Consider the following 12,474-nt stretch of genomic DNA (forward strand, 5'->3'; position numbering starts at 1 on the left):
ATGTACATTTTAGAGTTAAATGATTCTGCAGTTTGTGGGGAAAAGCAACACACTAAAGCAATCCCCTGCCTTCCCACCATTTTCACCATTTTCGGCTCATTATTTTGGTATTTACCTCCACATCTTGAAATAAGATGTTTGAATTGCTACTTCTTGATTTTCAGTTTCAGGTATTATTTTGAAACTCCTTAGTATAAAAAATGTGAATTTTTCTCTTTCCTCTCTGCTACATCACAAAAACTCTCCTTTCCTATCCTTTCCTCTCAAGAGATCTATTGTAATTCTGGTTAATATAAACATTTAATACTTGATATGTATTATTATAAATATGCATAAATACTATTCCCAGTCAAACCATGTAATAAATCACTATTTTTCCTCTTCTACTCAATTTTTTGCTTTCCCTGGCACCATCTTTTCCCCACTCTTGCTTAGTTTTTAGCAAATTATAACTAAAACTTCCACCTATTAAACCAAAACTCTTTCCTAGTTATCTAATTCTCCTTGTGCAAGACTTTCTGATGTATCAGAGACTCTTATCAGTTTCAGTGCTCTGAAACTACCTTTCCTAACCCACTCCATTCTGAACTGATTATCCTCTATGCCTGAAACATCTGTCTCATTAACCTGGAGTACTTTGAAAATAAAAATCATCTCAAATCAATCTTTATATTCTCAGTGTCTAGCAGAGTAGATGATCAAAAACCATTTATTAAAGGAAAAGACATGCTTATCTATCTACTTTTCTAGGCTTGGCTTTAGAGTAAGACATGGTTTTGAATTCCTAGCTCCATCACATGCTATGAGATTGTAGGCTAACTTACTTTAATTCTTAGTCTTAGCTTCCTCATTAAAAAATGTGAAATACAAATAACTTCATAAGACTTCTGTGAAGATTAAATAATGTGTGCAAAGCATCTAGTCAACAGCCAAGAATATAATGGATATTCAATAAATATTACGTTTCTTCTTCTTCCCTACCCCATCTCCCATTCCTGAATTACATTTAGCAAGCAGTTCTAGTTCAAGTTGTATTACCTAATTTACCAATCAGTGGAGAGAGGAGACAGTTACAGTAAGCACAATGTAAAACACTATCTCTATGCAGCAGTTCTCTGTGAGCCACTGTTAGCGATGGGAATATGTCTCAAATGTGAACATTATCCAAGCATATTGAAGAAAAAAATCTGAGAACCACTACATCAGATAAGTAAAGCACTTCCTTGGATGTCATTAGCTTTAGTCACTCACCATGCATACTGTAACAGAATGTTATGCCTTATCCATTACAAATCCATTTCTGGATTTACTTTAATAGTGTTGTCAGGAATATCTTCTGCAACCTCACTCAACATTTCCAATACGCAAGTTCATTTTTTAAAATAATCCTGTGACTTAAAAAAAAAGTTTTCTGAAGAAACAACAAACTTCCTTATTTCTTATATGAGAAGTAACTATTGTGACTTCTTTTACTCCTAATTTCCGTAGTTTGAAGAAAGCTCAACCAAATTTCAGGTCTAATTAAAGCAAGCATGTAAATTCTTGTTTAAGTTTCTTCTTCTTCTTAGTTGTCTTTTCATATCCTTTTTAACTGATAGTATTAAAATATCAATAAATAAAAAAATGTAAAATCATGGCACATCTCTAGAGTACTAAAAGAAAATGAAATTCAACCTTTTCTCTCTTTGGGTCGGGATTTAAAACTTGGTACTTCTTTTCCAAGTTCAGCCTGGACGTATGGGTATTCTCTATTAGGAAGAATTAACAAGCCCAGATCAAAAGCTTATGGGAATTCCATGATCAACAGGGCTCCATAACTTAGCATTCCCCTTTTTCTCCTGAAAATCATCCAAAAGAATTGGTAGTGAGCACTAAATATATTTAACAATATAACTAAAACAAAACAATTGTGAAGAATAGAATGACAAAACTGAATGAAAATGTTATATACCCTAACAATGTAAAATTGATATAATTAACAAAAAAATGGGAAAATGGAAAAAGGTTGAAATGAAAATATGCTGAGAGCCTCATCTATAGTAGCCATGAATCAAAGAAAATTATCTAAAGCTGAAAAATCAAGTAATAGAAATGTAGTAAAATTTATCAGAACATAGTTAACATTAAGAAAACAATATTATTGACTAAAGTTGGTAAAAGAGAAATGGAAGAAGAAATAAAAATATGCTAATTTTATTACTGCTTATAATTAGGAACTACGTAATCAGAACTAATAAAATTTGAGCAACCATCTGACTGGAGAGAGAGAGAAACTGTGTGACTATCTGAGGAAAGAATATACCAGCAGAAGAAACAGCAAGCAAAAGGCCCTCAGACAACATCAAGTCAGAGTTGCTGAAAAAGTAGCAAAAAAACTAGTGCAGTTAAAGCACAGTGATGACAGGGAGATGGCAGAAGTGGAGCTCAAGAGGTATCCAGGGGCTAAACTGCACAGTGCTCTAGCACAGAGAAAAACTTTGGGCCCTTACAGTATGATGCAATGCACATTGGAAGAGTGTCTTTTACAATATATTAGTGTATACATGTTGAGTATCCTTTATCTAAAATGCTTGGTACCAGAAGTGTTTGAATATGTGTTTTTTTTCATATGTTGAAATATTTGCATATATATATTAAAATATTGAGAATGGGACAAAAGTCTAAATGTGAAATTCATTCATCTTTCATATACACCTTATACACACAGCCTGAAGGCAATTTTATTCAATATTTTAAATAATTTTGTACATGAAACGGTGTGTGTACAATGAACTATCAGAAAACAAAGGTGTCAGGGGTGGAATTTTCCACTTGTGGCATCATGTTGGCACTCAAAACGTTTTGGATTTCAAAACATTCTGGATTTTCAGATTACAGATGTTTAATCTGTACATGGAGTAAAATCTCAGAAAATATACACTACATGATTAAAGGAAGTAACCTCAGAGAGATGGCCAAGGGGAGAAGTGAGATTTCATTTTCTAAGTCATATTCTATTATGCTTGAATATTTCATAATAAACATGTATTATCTTTGTGTGCATAAAAAAAATTTACTCATGAAAACAAAACTATTTCTCAGACATTTATCATCATCATCATCATCATCACCATCATGCATTTTTTTGTACCAAAAGCACTGTGACAGGTAGAAATCCTGCCCTCTGAGAATTTTATAGCCTATCTACTATATTAGAGGTTACAAAGATTAATGAAATCATCCAAACTCTAAGATTAAAAAAAGACCATGAAGACTCAAAAATGTATACTACCTCTTTTTCCCAGTTAGAAACTGAAAGAAAAAAGTGAACGTGTATTGTAGATTTATTCTGCAATATGGAAGGCCACTAAAGACCCTGTGATGTGCTATAGCACCATTTACTGCTTCAACCTTTGTTCTAGAAAAAACTGCAGAATAACAAGAATAACCTCCTATAGCAGTTGCTCTCCAGAGATGGCCCCCCATAAACCTGGCCTCTTGGTATTCACACCCTTGTGTGGTCCCTTCCCACCGATGATTATGGCCCTGTTAACTCACTTTAAGTGACAGAATGAAGAAAAACTGTTGCCGTGTCAGTTCAAGACCTAAGACTTAAAAAGGCAAAACAGCTTCTACTTTTGTTCTTTTGGGAGCTCTAAGCCAATATGTAAGAAGTCTAGTTTCTCTGCTGGAAAGACTACATGGACTGGTATTGAAAAGTAGAAGTTCTGACACTACATAGAGAAAGAAAGAGGTCTTGCTGCCCCAGCCTCCCAGTTAAGCAGTTTGTAGCCATTCCTATCAAGTCACAAGATATGTGAGCCAATCTTCCAGCTCAGTCAAGTCCCCAGACAACTCTACCCACCAGTCATTTCACCAGCCAAGGAGAAAAACCATCCAGTCAAGCCCACAAAATTGTGAGACGTATTAATTGGTTGGTATTGTTCTTAAGCCATTAGATTTTGGGGGTAGTTTTTTTAACACAGCAATAGGCAATAACTCCCCTCCCCTTCCAGCAATTAACTTAATCAGACTATGCCTCTTTTCCTAAACTATAATGCACAACACAACTGCCACTGCTTGAGACTGCCAACAACAAATACTGTAAAGCCTTCATTAAAAGAAATAGTATTCAAATTCTAAATCCGCATATAATTTTAAATTAACAATAAATACATGTTGATAGCAACAAATTAAATACATCTATCTTAGTAATTCTTATGATGAGATCCTTACTTATAAAACTAATGTTCAAATATAACCAGAAAAAACACATGAAAGAAAAACTGAGTGACATTACTTTTAACAAAACACATTTATTACAAAAACATGATTATACAAACTGGTAATATTTAATGTGATTATGGTCACTGCACATTCAAGAAAAAGGAACAACCACTTAAAATATGATGTTTTTCTGATAAGAAGCAGCATTATCTTATACAACAGAAACTGATTTTTAAAAATGTATCCGTCTCAAAAGATATTTAATATAGAAAATAACCAATAAATAAGTTCAAAAAAGTTTAGATGAATTCAGATGATACATTCAAAATACATAATGAAAAAACAGATACTTATATTTTCTCTCTTAATTTCTGAGCTTTATCTCCATCACTCTTGGAAATAAAAAACCCAACTTAATCATTATCTGGTTCAGGATTTTCGTGCTGACTTTTATGTTAGGTACATTAAATATCTCCATATCAAACTAACTATATTTATGTTCTTCATTCATCAGAAAGTGCTATTTAAATATCAACAGGTTGTTACATATGCAACACCAATAATATCAGGCATTTAAACTATGAAGAATATCTGATTAAAATCCATACCGAGATTTTTTTTACCTGTCCTTTTGCTATGAGATAAGCAACAATTGAGGTATGTCCAAACTGAGCAGCCAGATGAATACAGCTACATCCTTCTCCATCAATCAATGAAGGATCTGCACCATATTTCATTAGTTGCACAACCATGGATAGATGGCCTTGTCTAAAACATAAATGAATAAATACTTAGATATATAAAGTTATTTAAAACAGGATCCTCTGGAAAGAGCTTTTTCAAATAAGATATGGTGGAAAGATTACATATGTATTTTGAAAAGTTATTTTAAAATAGATACATGTCAAAACACATTTAGGATTTTATGGTTCTTAAAAGTTTTAACTAGATTAACAGTCTGGAAATGTATGGAGGTACTCATAACTTATTTAATATATAGTAAATAATTACTATATTCTATTATGCTCATTCTAATAGTATCTCAATCATTCCAAGAAATGAGCTAATTCTTTCATTGTAAATATATATATGCTGCAAAACTATTACATTTAGAAAGCCAAAGTTTAACCCGATCCTATAACTAACTGAATTAATATCAGCATGGCCAGGGAAACTTTGGACATAAACTTTTGCTTCTTTACAGGTAATATTTCACAATAAAACATTAGCATATAAATGATATTAACTAATGGCATAATAAGCTCTCCTATTCATTTTAGTGTATCATTTTTTTAAAGTTGTTCATTTATATACTAACAAAGGAACCAAAGGAAAAAATCCAGAAGCAAATTTAAACCTTGTGGCCCAGTGCAATGGAGTTGAATTCAGGTCTCCTCCAAGTTGATCCACAATAGCACCTTTCGAAATATAGTATCTATAAGACAAAATTTATAATAATTTAAATAACTTTCATTTTCAATTTTAAGAAATTATGTGAAAAATAAGTAAATAACATGTTTTCCATTTCAGATCTCATGCTAGTTTGAATCTTTGAAAATAAATAATCTTTTGTGGTTGTGTAAAAAACATATTTAGCAGAATTTTATGTCAAATACATCATTTTATTTTGTTCCAGAATAAGGAAAAGAAAATAACTTTTAAGTTATAAAAAAAAAAAAAAAAAGAATAAAAATGCCAAAAAAAATCACATAAAAAAGAAGGTACTCAAAGAACTACAAAGATTTGAATAGTAGCATATAGAAAATTGAAATTAGACTAATTGCAGAATAGGCAAGACATGGTCTACCTTGGGTAGCTCAGCTTTTTAAGCCTAACTTCCCTTAAGATTACTGTAGATTAAATCAAACAATATACGTATAACATAAAGGTTCTTTACTCTGCCTTATTTCTTGTGCCTTTAAAGCCATGTTGCTTGAAAAAGAAATAATAGCAACTTTATTATTAGATTAGTAAGCTTAATATTAACAGCATAATATCTCTTTTTTAAGAGAGAGAGAGAGATAGCATCTCATGTTGCCCAGGCAGGTCTCAAACTCCTGGACTCTAATAATCCTCCTACTTTGGACTCCCAAAGTGCTGGGATTACAGGAGTGAGCAGCCGTACCCTGCTGTCATAACATCTTGATAACTTCTGAAGTGAACAAGATCTAGCTGTTCATTACAATGCTTTCTTTGGGAATAATCAATGCAATAAATCCTGAATATAAATGATCTAAGGCATATGATATCAAATACTTGATATATGTATACTCTTAAACTGTTCTAAGTGATTATTGCTCTAGATCAGTAATGCATTTACTCTTAATGCACATAGCTTTTAACCTGTGATTATTCATGCTTATTAAACACATTATTCATGTGTTTAACTCAGAAATTTGTGGTTGCAAACAAGTATTTGTTTAATTGGTGCTTTTAAAGCATTATGCAATGAAGGGCCCAATTCCACTCTATCATGCCAAATGGTTCAAAGTAACCTAACAAAGTATTTCCAGAATACTAAACTATTAATAATGCAAACATTTAATTATTCCTGAATCCATTTTTAAGGTACTTGGTACATTGTATAATGCTGAAAATGTTCTTTGAGAATGGGTAGGCTAGAACCCAAAGAGAAGTAAAGCTCAGCCAAAATAACCACTCTCATAGAAAATGATATTTTATTAAAATAATAACTGGAATTTTTCTAAAGCAATTTCATCCCCTTCTCTATAGTCAACTGTTCCTGAGATTCATTTTTACTGGTACATGGCAGAATTTAAATCATCACTAGGTCTACGTCAATAAGCAATTTCCAAACTGATTCTAAAGCACAATTTTTTTTTTTGACAAGAAGAGGGAACTTTTCTGCACCCTAAAAAAAGAATAATTTCTATTACTTTTCATTGTAAACTTCTCAGTATTATATTTTTATCACATGTTATTTCTTGTAGCTATAAGACACTAGCTCAAAACTACAAACTTCTGAGATTGCACAACTCTTAATTTTAATCTTGAGCCTCTTTGCTCAATATATTAAGAAGGTTTTATCAAACAATGTTCTGACCGGTACTAATGATCCTAGGTTTTCAGAAGGGACCATCAATGAACAACTGATACCAACAAATGAGAGATAAAACCCAAATAGCTTAAACCTCAAACATCTCTAGAGGGGACACTGATGAAAAGCAAGCCAGAATATTACAAAACCGGACAGGCAAAAGAATCAGACACAACTGTTACCTCCAAAGAAAGCAGTAACTACCTGGGCCGTAAACAGAAACAACAGTTGAAAGTCAATAAATACACCACAGAAAAATTGTGTTTTCTAGCATATATTCCCACTGAAAGTCAGCAGTTGCTCAGCATCACAAGTAAGTGTTTTACTGACATGGAAGCAATCACGCAGCTGACAGTGCTCAAACGCTTTGTACACCTTAATGTTAAATCTTAAGATGTTGCTACTCAAGTTTAGAATTATAGTTAAAATTCAAACTCTTTGAGTCCAGATTCATTCTTGTGTCCCTAAACTTCATTATATGATGGCAATTTCTGACTTTAGTGTCAGTCCCATGTTGATTTTAACATGCAACCATTCTGCGTTTGCCAAGACGTATGTTTAGTGTACCTTTTCCATCAAAGTTTGACACTCAGGAAGTAAATTAGAGAACAGCAAGACACTGCACTGAAAATGTAGCAATTCAGGGTGAATTCTTTTACCTGGCATTAATATCCTATTTGTCTCTACACTCTGTGTGTTGCACTTAACTGAACATCTCAAGTAGTTCATTTAGTTCATTTTAGATTTGTGTTATCTGGGCACGGAAACTCATGCCTGTAATTCCAGCATTTTGGGAGGCCAGGGTAGTTGAACTGCCTGTGCTCAGGAGTTTGAGACCAGCCTGGGCAACATGGCGAAACCCCATCTCTACCAAAAATACAAAAAATTAGGGCCAGGCACAGTGGCTCATGCCTGTAATCCCAGCACTTTGGGCGGGTGGATCACCTGAGGGTGGGAGTTCGAGACCAGCCTGACAAACATGGAGAAACCTTGTCTCTACTAAAAATACAAAAAAAAATTAGCTGGGTGTGGTGGCACATGCCTATATTTATACAGGTGCATGCCTATATTTCATTTTCATTTCAACCCTCTGGTCGTTGAATCACTCTAGAAGTCATTTACTATTGGCACATGCCTATAATCCCAACTACTCGGGAGGCTGAGGCAGGAGAATTGCTTGAACCTGGGATGCAGAGGTTGCGGTGAGCCAAGATCGAGCCATTGCACTCCAGCCGAGGCAGCAAGAACAAGAACAAAACCCCATCCTCAAAAAAAAAAAAATCTATCATATATACCTATATAGCTATCATATAATATACTATATATAATATATATGACTTGGGTGTGGTGGTATTCGCCTGTGGTCCAAGCTACTCGGGAGTATGAAGCTGGAGGATCGCTTGAGCATGGGAGGTGAGGTTGCAGTGTGCCAAGATTGTACCACTACACTCCAACCTGAGTGAGAGTAAGCACCCATCTCAACAACAACAAAAATTCATGTCTTTCTGTAAATATATTGTGTCCATAGAGTCAAAAGACTACTAAACAAGATTTGCTAAGATTTCCTACCATCTTGACTCTTAGATCTAACTATTTCTTATTAATACTAAACAAACATTAACAGTAATGGATAAAAATCATTTTACACTTGCTATGCAAGTATTCATCACTTATGCTGGTGTGAACAGTTAAATCAGATTATTATTACCTATTATCATTTCAACTTTCTTTCCTTTTGCTGTTTTCTCCACAGAATCCACATTCGGAATGTGAACACCAAGTTAGGACTGCCTGAGTTCAGGTCCTGACTCCAATCTTTATTAGCTTGGGTCACTGGGTAGTATATTTAAACTGTCTGTGCTTCAGTTTCGCCAGCAGTAGGGCAGTAACAATTGTTATATTTTATATGGGGTTATATTAAGAATTAAGAACTAAAGAAAACACATATGGAAAAGTACTCAGTACAGTACTTGGCTAATATAAGCATTCAATATAAGTTAAAAGCAATTTTCTTTTCAGAAAACAAGGTACACAGAATCTATATTCTAAAAGCCATGAATTTTAGAAAGTATTAATTTTATAACAATTACTTCCATTAATTTTATAACCATAAAAGTTAAGTTTTAATAATTAAAATAGAGAAAATACATACTTGACTAAGTCTATTCTGTTATTGATGGCAGCCCAATGGAGGAGTGTAACATTTTCTTTGTCCGGTTGCCGCACATCATAACCTGCTTCCACCAATTCTCGACAGCGTTCATATATTCCATATCTAGAAAAGAAAGAAAATACGGCATTATTATTTAACAAGAAATGTAAAGCTAAAAATAACATTTTGAGACAAAATAATTCCTCATTTTGATACTAGGAATTAAAATGTATTTCTCAACATAGAATATTACTTTTAAAATGTCAATATTCCAAAAGCTTTTATTAATCCATTTTACAGTTCTAAAATGTCTCACTTATAAGACTGTAAAATCTCACTATATGGAAGAAAAAAGTACACCAGAAATAAAATTTCAATCGGGAGCTTTTTTTTTATTTTATTACCATTTATCCCACCAAACTCTTAAGGTAGACTGTAAAAAATACACACAAATTAAAAAACATTATATAAAAATCAATAACAAGATGCATATAAATGATTCAGAAGAATATCAAGAAGAAAGGACGTTATACAAGCCCCAGTGTGAGAAACACGCGCAACTGTCCAAACCCAAAGAATGGACTAAGAGGCACGAAGAACGGCGAAAGTGAGACTTAACAGCAGTCTTACAGTAACAGGTGTCTGGCAGGCAGGCACACCCAGGGCAGCTACAGCAGGCAATTTATCTCCTACACACAAGTCCCTCCCCTAGTTCCTCACTGGTCGAGTACTATGGGGTTACAATCCTCCCAGATGTTGCCTAAGTTCTATTATCCCCCTTACCCCGTCCTTTTCCATGCTTAAGTTGTGATTTCACAATAATGAAGCTTTCTTCCCTTTTATGGGCTGACCCCTCCTCTACATTCTGTTAACTTATTGTGACCTACTAGGTGCATGAGCCATGTAATTTGTTACATTTGCAGGCTGGCAGCCAGTGCTTAGATTTATCATGCCTTGAAAATGGACCATTTAAAATGTTTTCTCACAAATTCCCTTCTCTTTTCTACGTAATTCTTTTGGTTTAATTTTCATTTGAACCCTTCTGGTCCTTGAATCACTCTAGAAGTCATTTACTATCTTCCTCATAGGAGAGAGAGTCTAATTTGGTTTTTAATAGTAGCAGGTTATTTGCTGGTAATTTGTTTATTAATAGCTGTTTCAATTAATCTCTATGCTAGTCCCCTCACACAAAGGATAACACAACATCCCACTGCTGCTAAGACTTCTGCCACAATTGAGAGAGATGTAAGGACTGAAGCTACCATGCCTTTCCATTTTCCACACCAACCTTCTAGCCAACCTGTAAATGGCTCATCAATTCCAGCATTCTCTGCCAGCTCGTTGGCTAGAGATGTTAAACCTCATAAAGCTTTTGTGATGATCCTATCTGGGGCATTATTGTTGGGAATAAAAGTACATTTCCCACCCAGCATCACACATACACCCTTTTTTCTGCTAGTATCATGATTAATGCAAGCTGGTTTTTCCAGGCCATTCGGCTGGTGGTATCTAACTAGCTAGTCACCCCTTTGAGGGCATCCCAAGTATAACTGACAAATCTATTGATTATAATAGATGGAGTTAATGCAATTCACATTCTTACCTATAGTTGACCACCAGAAGAGTGCTGATTCAAACCCAGCAGCTATTTGGTTTCGGGCCTTAAATTCATTATGCAACCCTTAGGGACTCCTATCAAGTCAACATATATATAGTGGGATTAAAAGAATTTGTCAAATCTCTCCGGTTTTGGTGGCCATCTGTATTTTTGGGTATCTTATGGAATGCCAGGGTGAAGGGAATGGCCAATTGGATTAAAGCACAAGTCCCGGTCCAACTGGAAGGTAACAAGTTACAGAGGTTCCTTTTCCCACCATACCACCAGACATCAGCCCAGGCTATATGGAGAGCTGAGTAATTACCATTGCCTCACCAGTGGCGTTTATGATGTGGGTATAAGTTGAGAATTCTCCCACAGGCTTACTGAACTCTGCCCCTTCCCTAGAGAGGCAAGACGAGTGGTTCATACTCCCTATAAAGAACGAGAGGATAGCTCTGGGATCTGACCTCCACAATGCGGGAAAGGACAATGACACTCTGAACAAAATCATCTAAGACAAAGCCTGTTCTATAATAAATATCTCATGCAATTTTTTTATTGAGACAGGATCTCACTCTGTCACTGAGGCTGGAGTGCAGTGGCGCAATCATAGCTCCCTGTAATCTCCACCCCCAGGGCTCAAGCAATCCTCCCACTTTAGCCTCCCAAGTAGCTGGGACCACAGGTATGCACCACCACGCTCGGCTCTTTTTTTGTATTTTTAGTAGAGATGCAGTTTCACTATGTTGCTCAGGCTGGTCTTGAACTCTTGGGCTCAACCGATCTGCCCACCTCAGCCTTCCCAAGAGCTGGGATTACAGGTGTGAGCTACCATGCCTGGCCTCATGTAATTTATTGAATACCGCACTGAAAGTGGAAAAAAAAAAAAAAGAATGGCTGTATGCGTCATACTTGATGCATGATTTCTACTGAATGTGTACCACTTTTGCACCACTGTATAGCTGAAAGGTCAAATCAATGTAAGCTGGCAGAACCTGTATTCATAAAAAGATAAAATACCTAAAAAGAAACCAGAAAAAATTCTAGAACTAAAATGTACAATAACTGAAGTCATTATATGGATTCAAAGACAGAAATGTCTTCAAAGACAGAAGAAAGAGTCAGCAAACATGAAGACAGAGCAATAGCAATTACTATCAAGTGTGAGGAGCAGAAAGAAAAAAGACCAAAGGAAAGTGAAGACAGTCTAAGGGACCTGTGGGACACCATCAAGTAGAACAACACACACATTGTGGAAGTTCCAGAAAAAGAGAGAGAGAGAGAAAGAGACAGAGAGAATACTTGAAAAAAATAATAGCGGGAAACTTCCTAAATTTGAATATAAACATCAATGAAGTCAACGTAAAAGGAACTCCAAGACACTCACACTGAGACATATTATAATCAAACTTTTGAAAGACAAAGACAAAGAGAGAATCTTGAAAGGAACAAGAGAGA

The 12,474-nt window shown here is 34.9% G+C and overlaps 1 protein-coding gene and 1 long non-coding RNA gene across 4 annotated transcripts in view; one reads left to right on the plus strand and one right to left on the minus strand.

Moving 5' to 3' along the window:
* The window catches only part of LOC108529951 (uncharacterized), a 68,614-nt gene that overhangs the window by 43,282 nt on the left and 12,858 nt on the right, over window positions 1–12,474 (plus strand). The window lies entirely within an intron of this gene.
* Window positions 1–12,474, minus strand: part of ZDHHC17 (zDHHC palmitoyltransferase 17) — an 89,358-nt gene that overhangs the window by 38,894 nt on the left and 37,990 nt on the right. For all 3 annotated transcript variants that reach the window (XM_017872513.1, XM_017872515.1, XM_017872514.1), the window contains 3 exons: window positions 9,417–9,539; window positions 5,564–5,641; window positions 4,830–4,974 (listed from right to left, as the gene is read on the minus strand). In XM_017872513.1, the coding sequence (XP_017728002.1) occupies window positions 4,830–4,974; window positions 5,564–5,641; window positions 9,417–9,539 (346 nt within the window). The remainder of the gene's footprint in view (window positions 1–4,829; window positions 4,975–5,563; window positions 5,642–9,416; window positions 9,540–12,474) is intronic.

Source organism: Rhinopithecus bieti, unplaced genomic scaffold (assembly GCF_001698545.2).
Source record: "Rhinopithecus bieti isolate Rb0 unplaced genomic scaffold, ASM169854v2 scaffold_5476, whole genome shotgun sequence".
Lineage (NCBI taxonomy): Eukaryota > Metazoa > Chordata > Mammalia > Primates > Cercopithecidae > Rhinopithecus > Rhinopithecus bieti.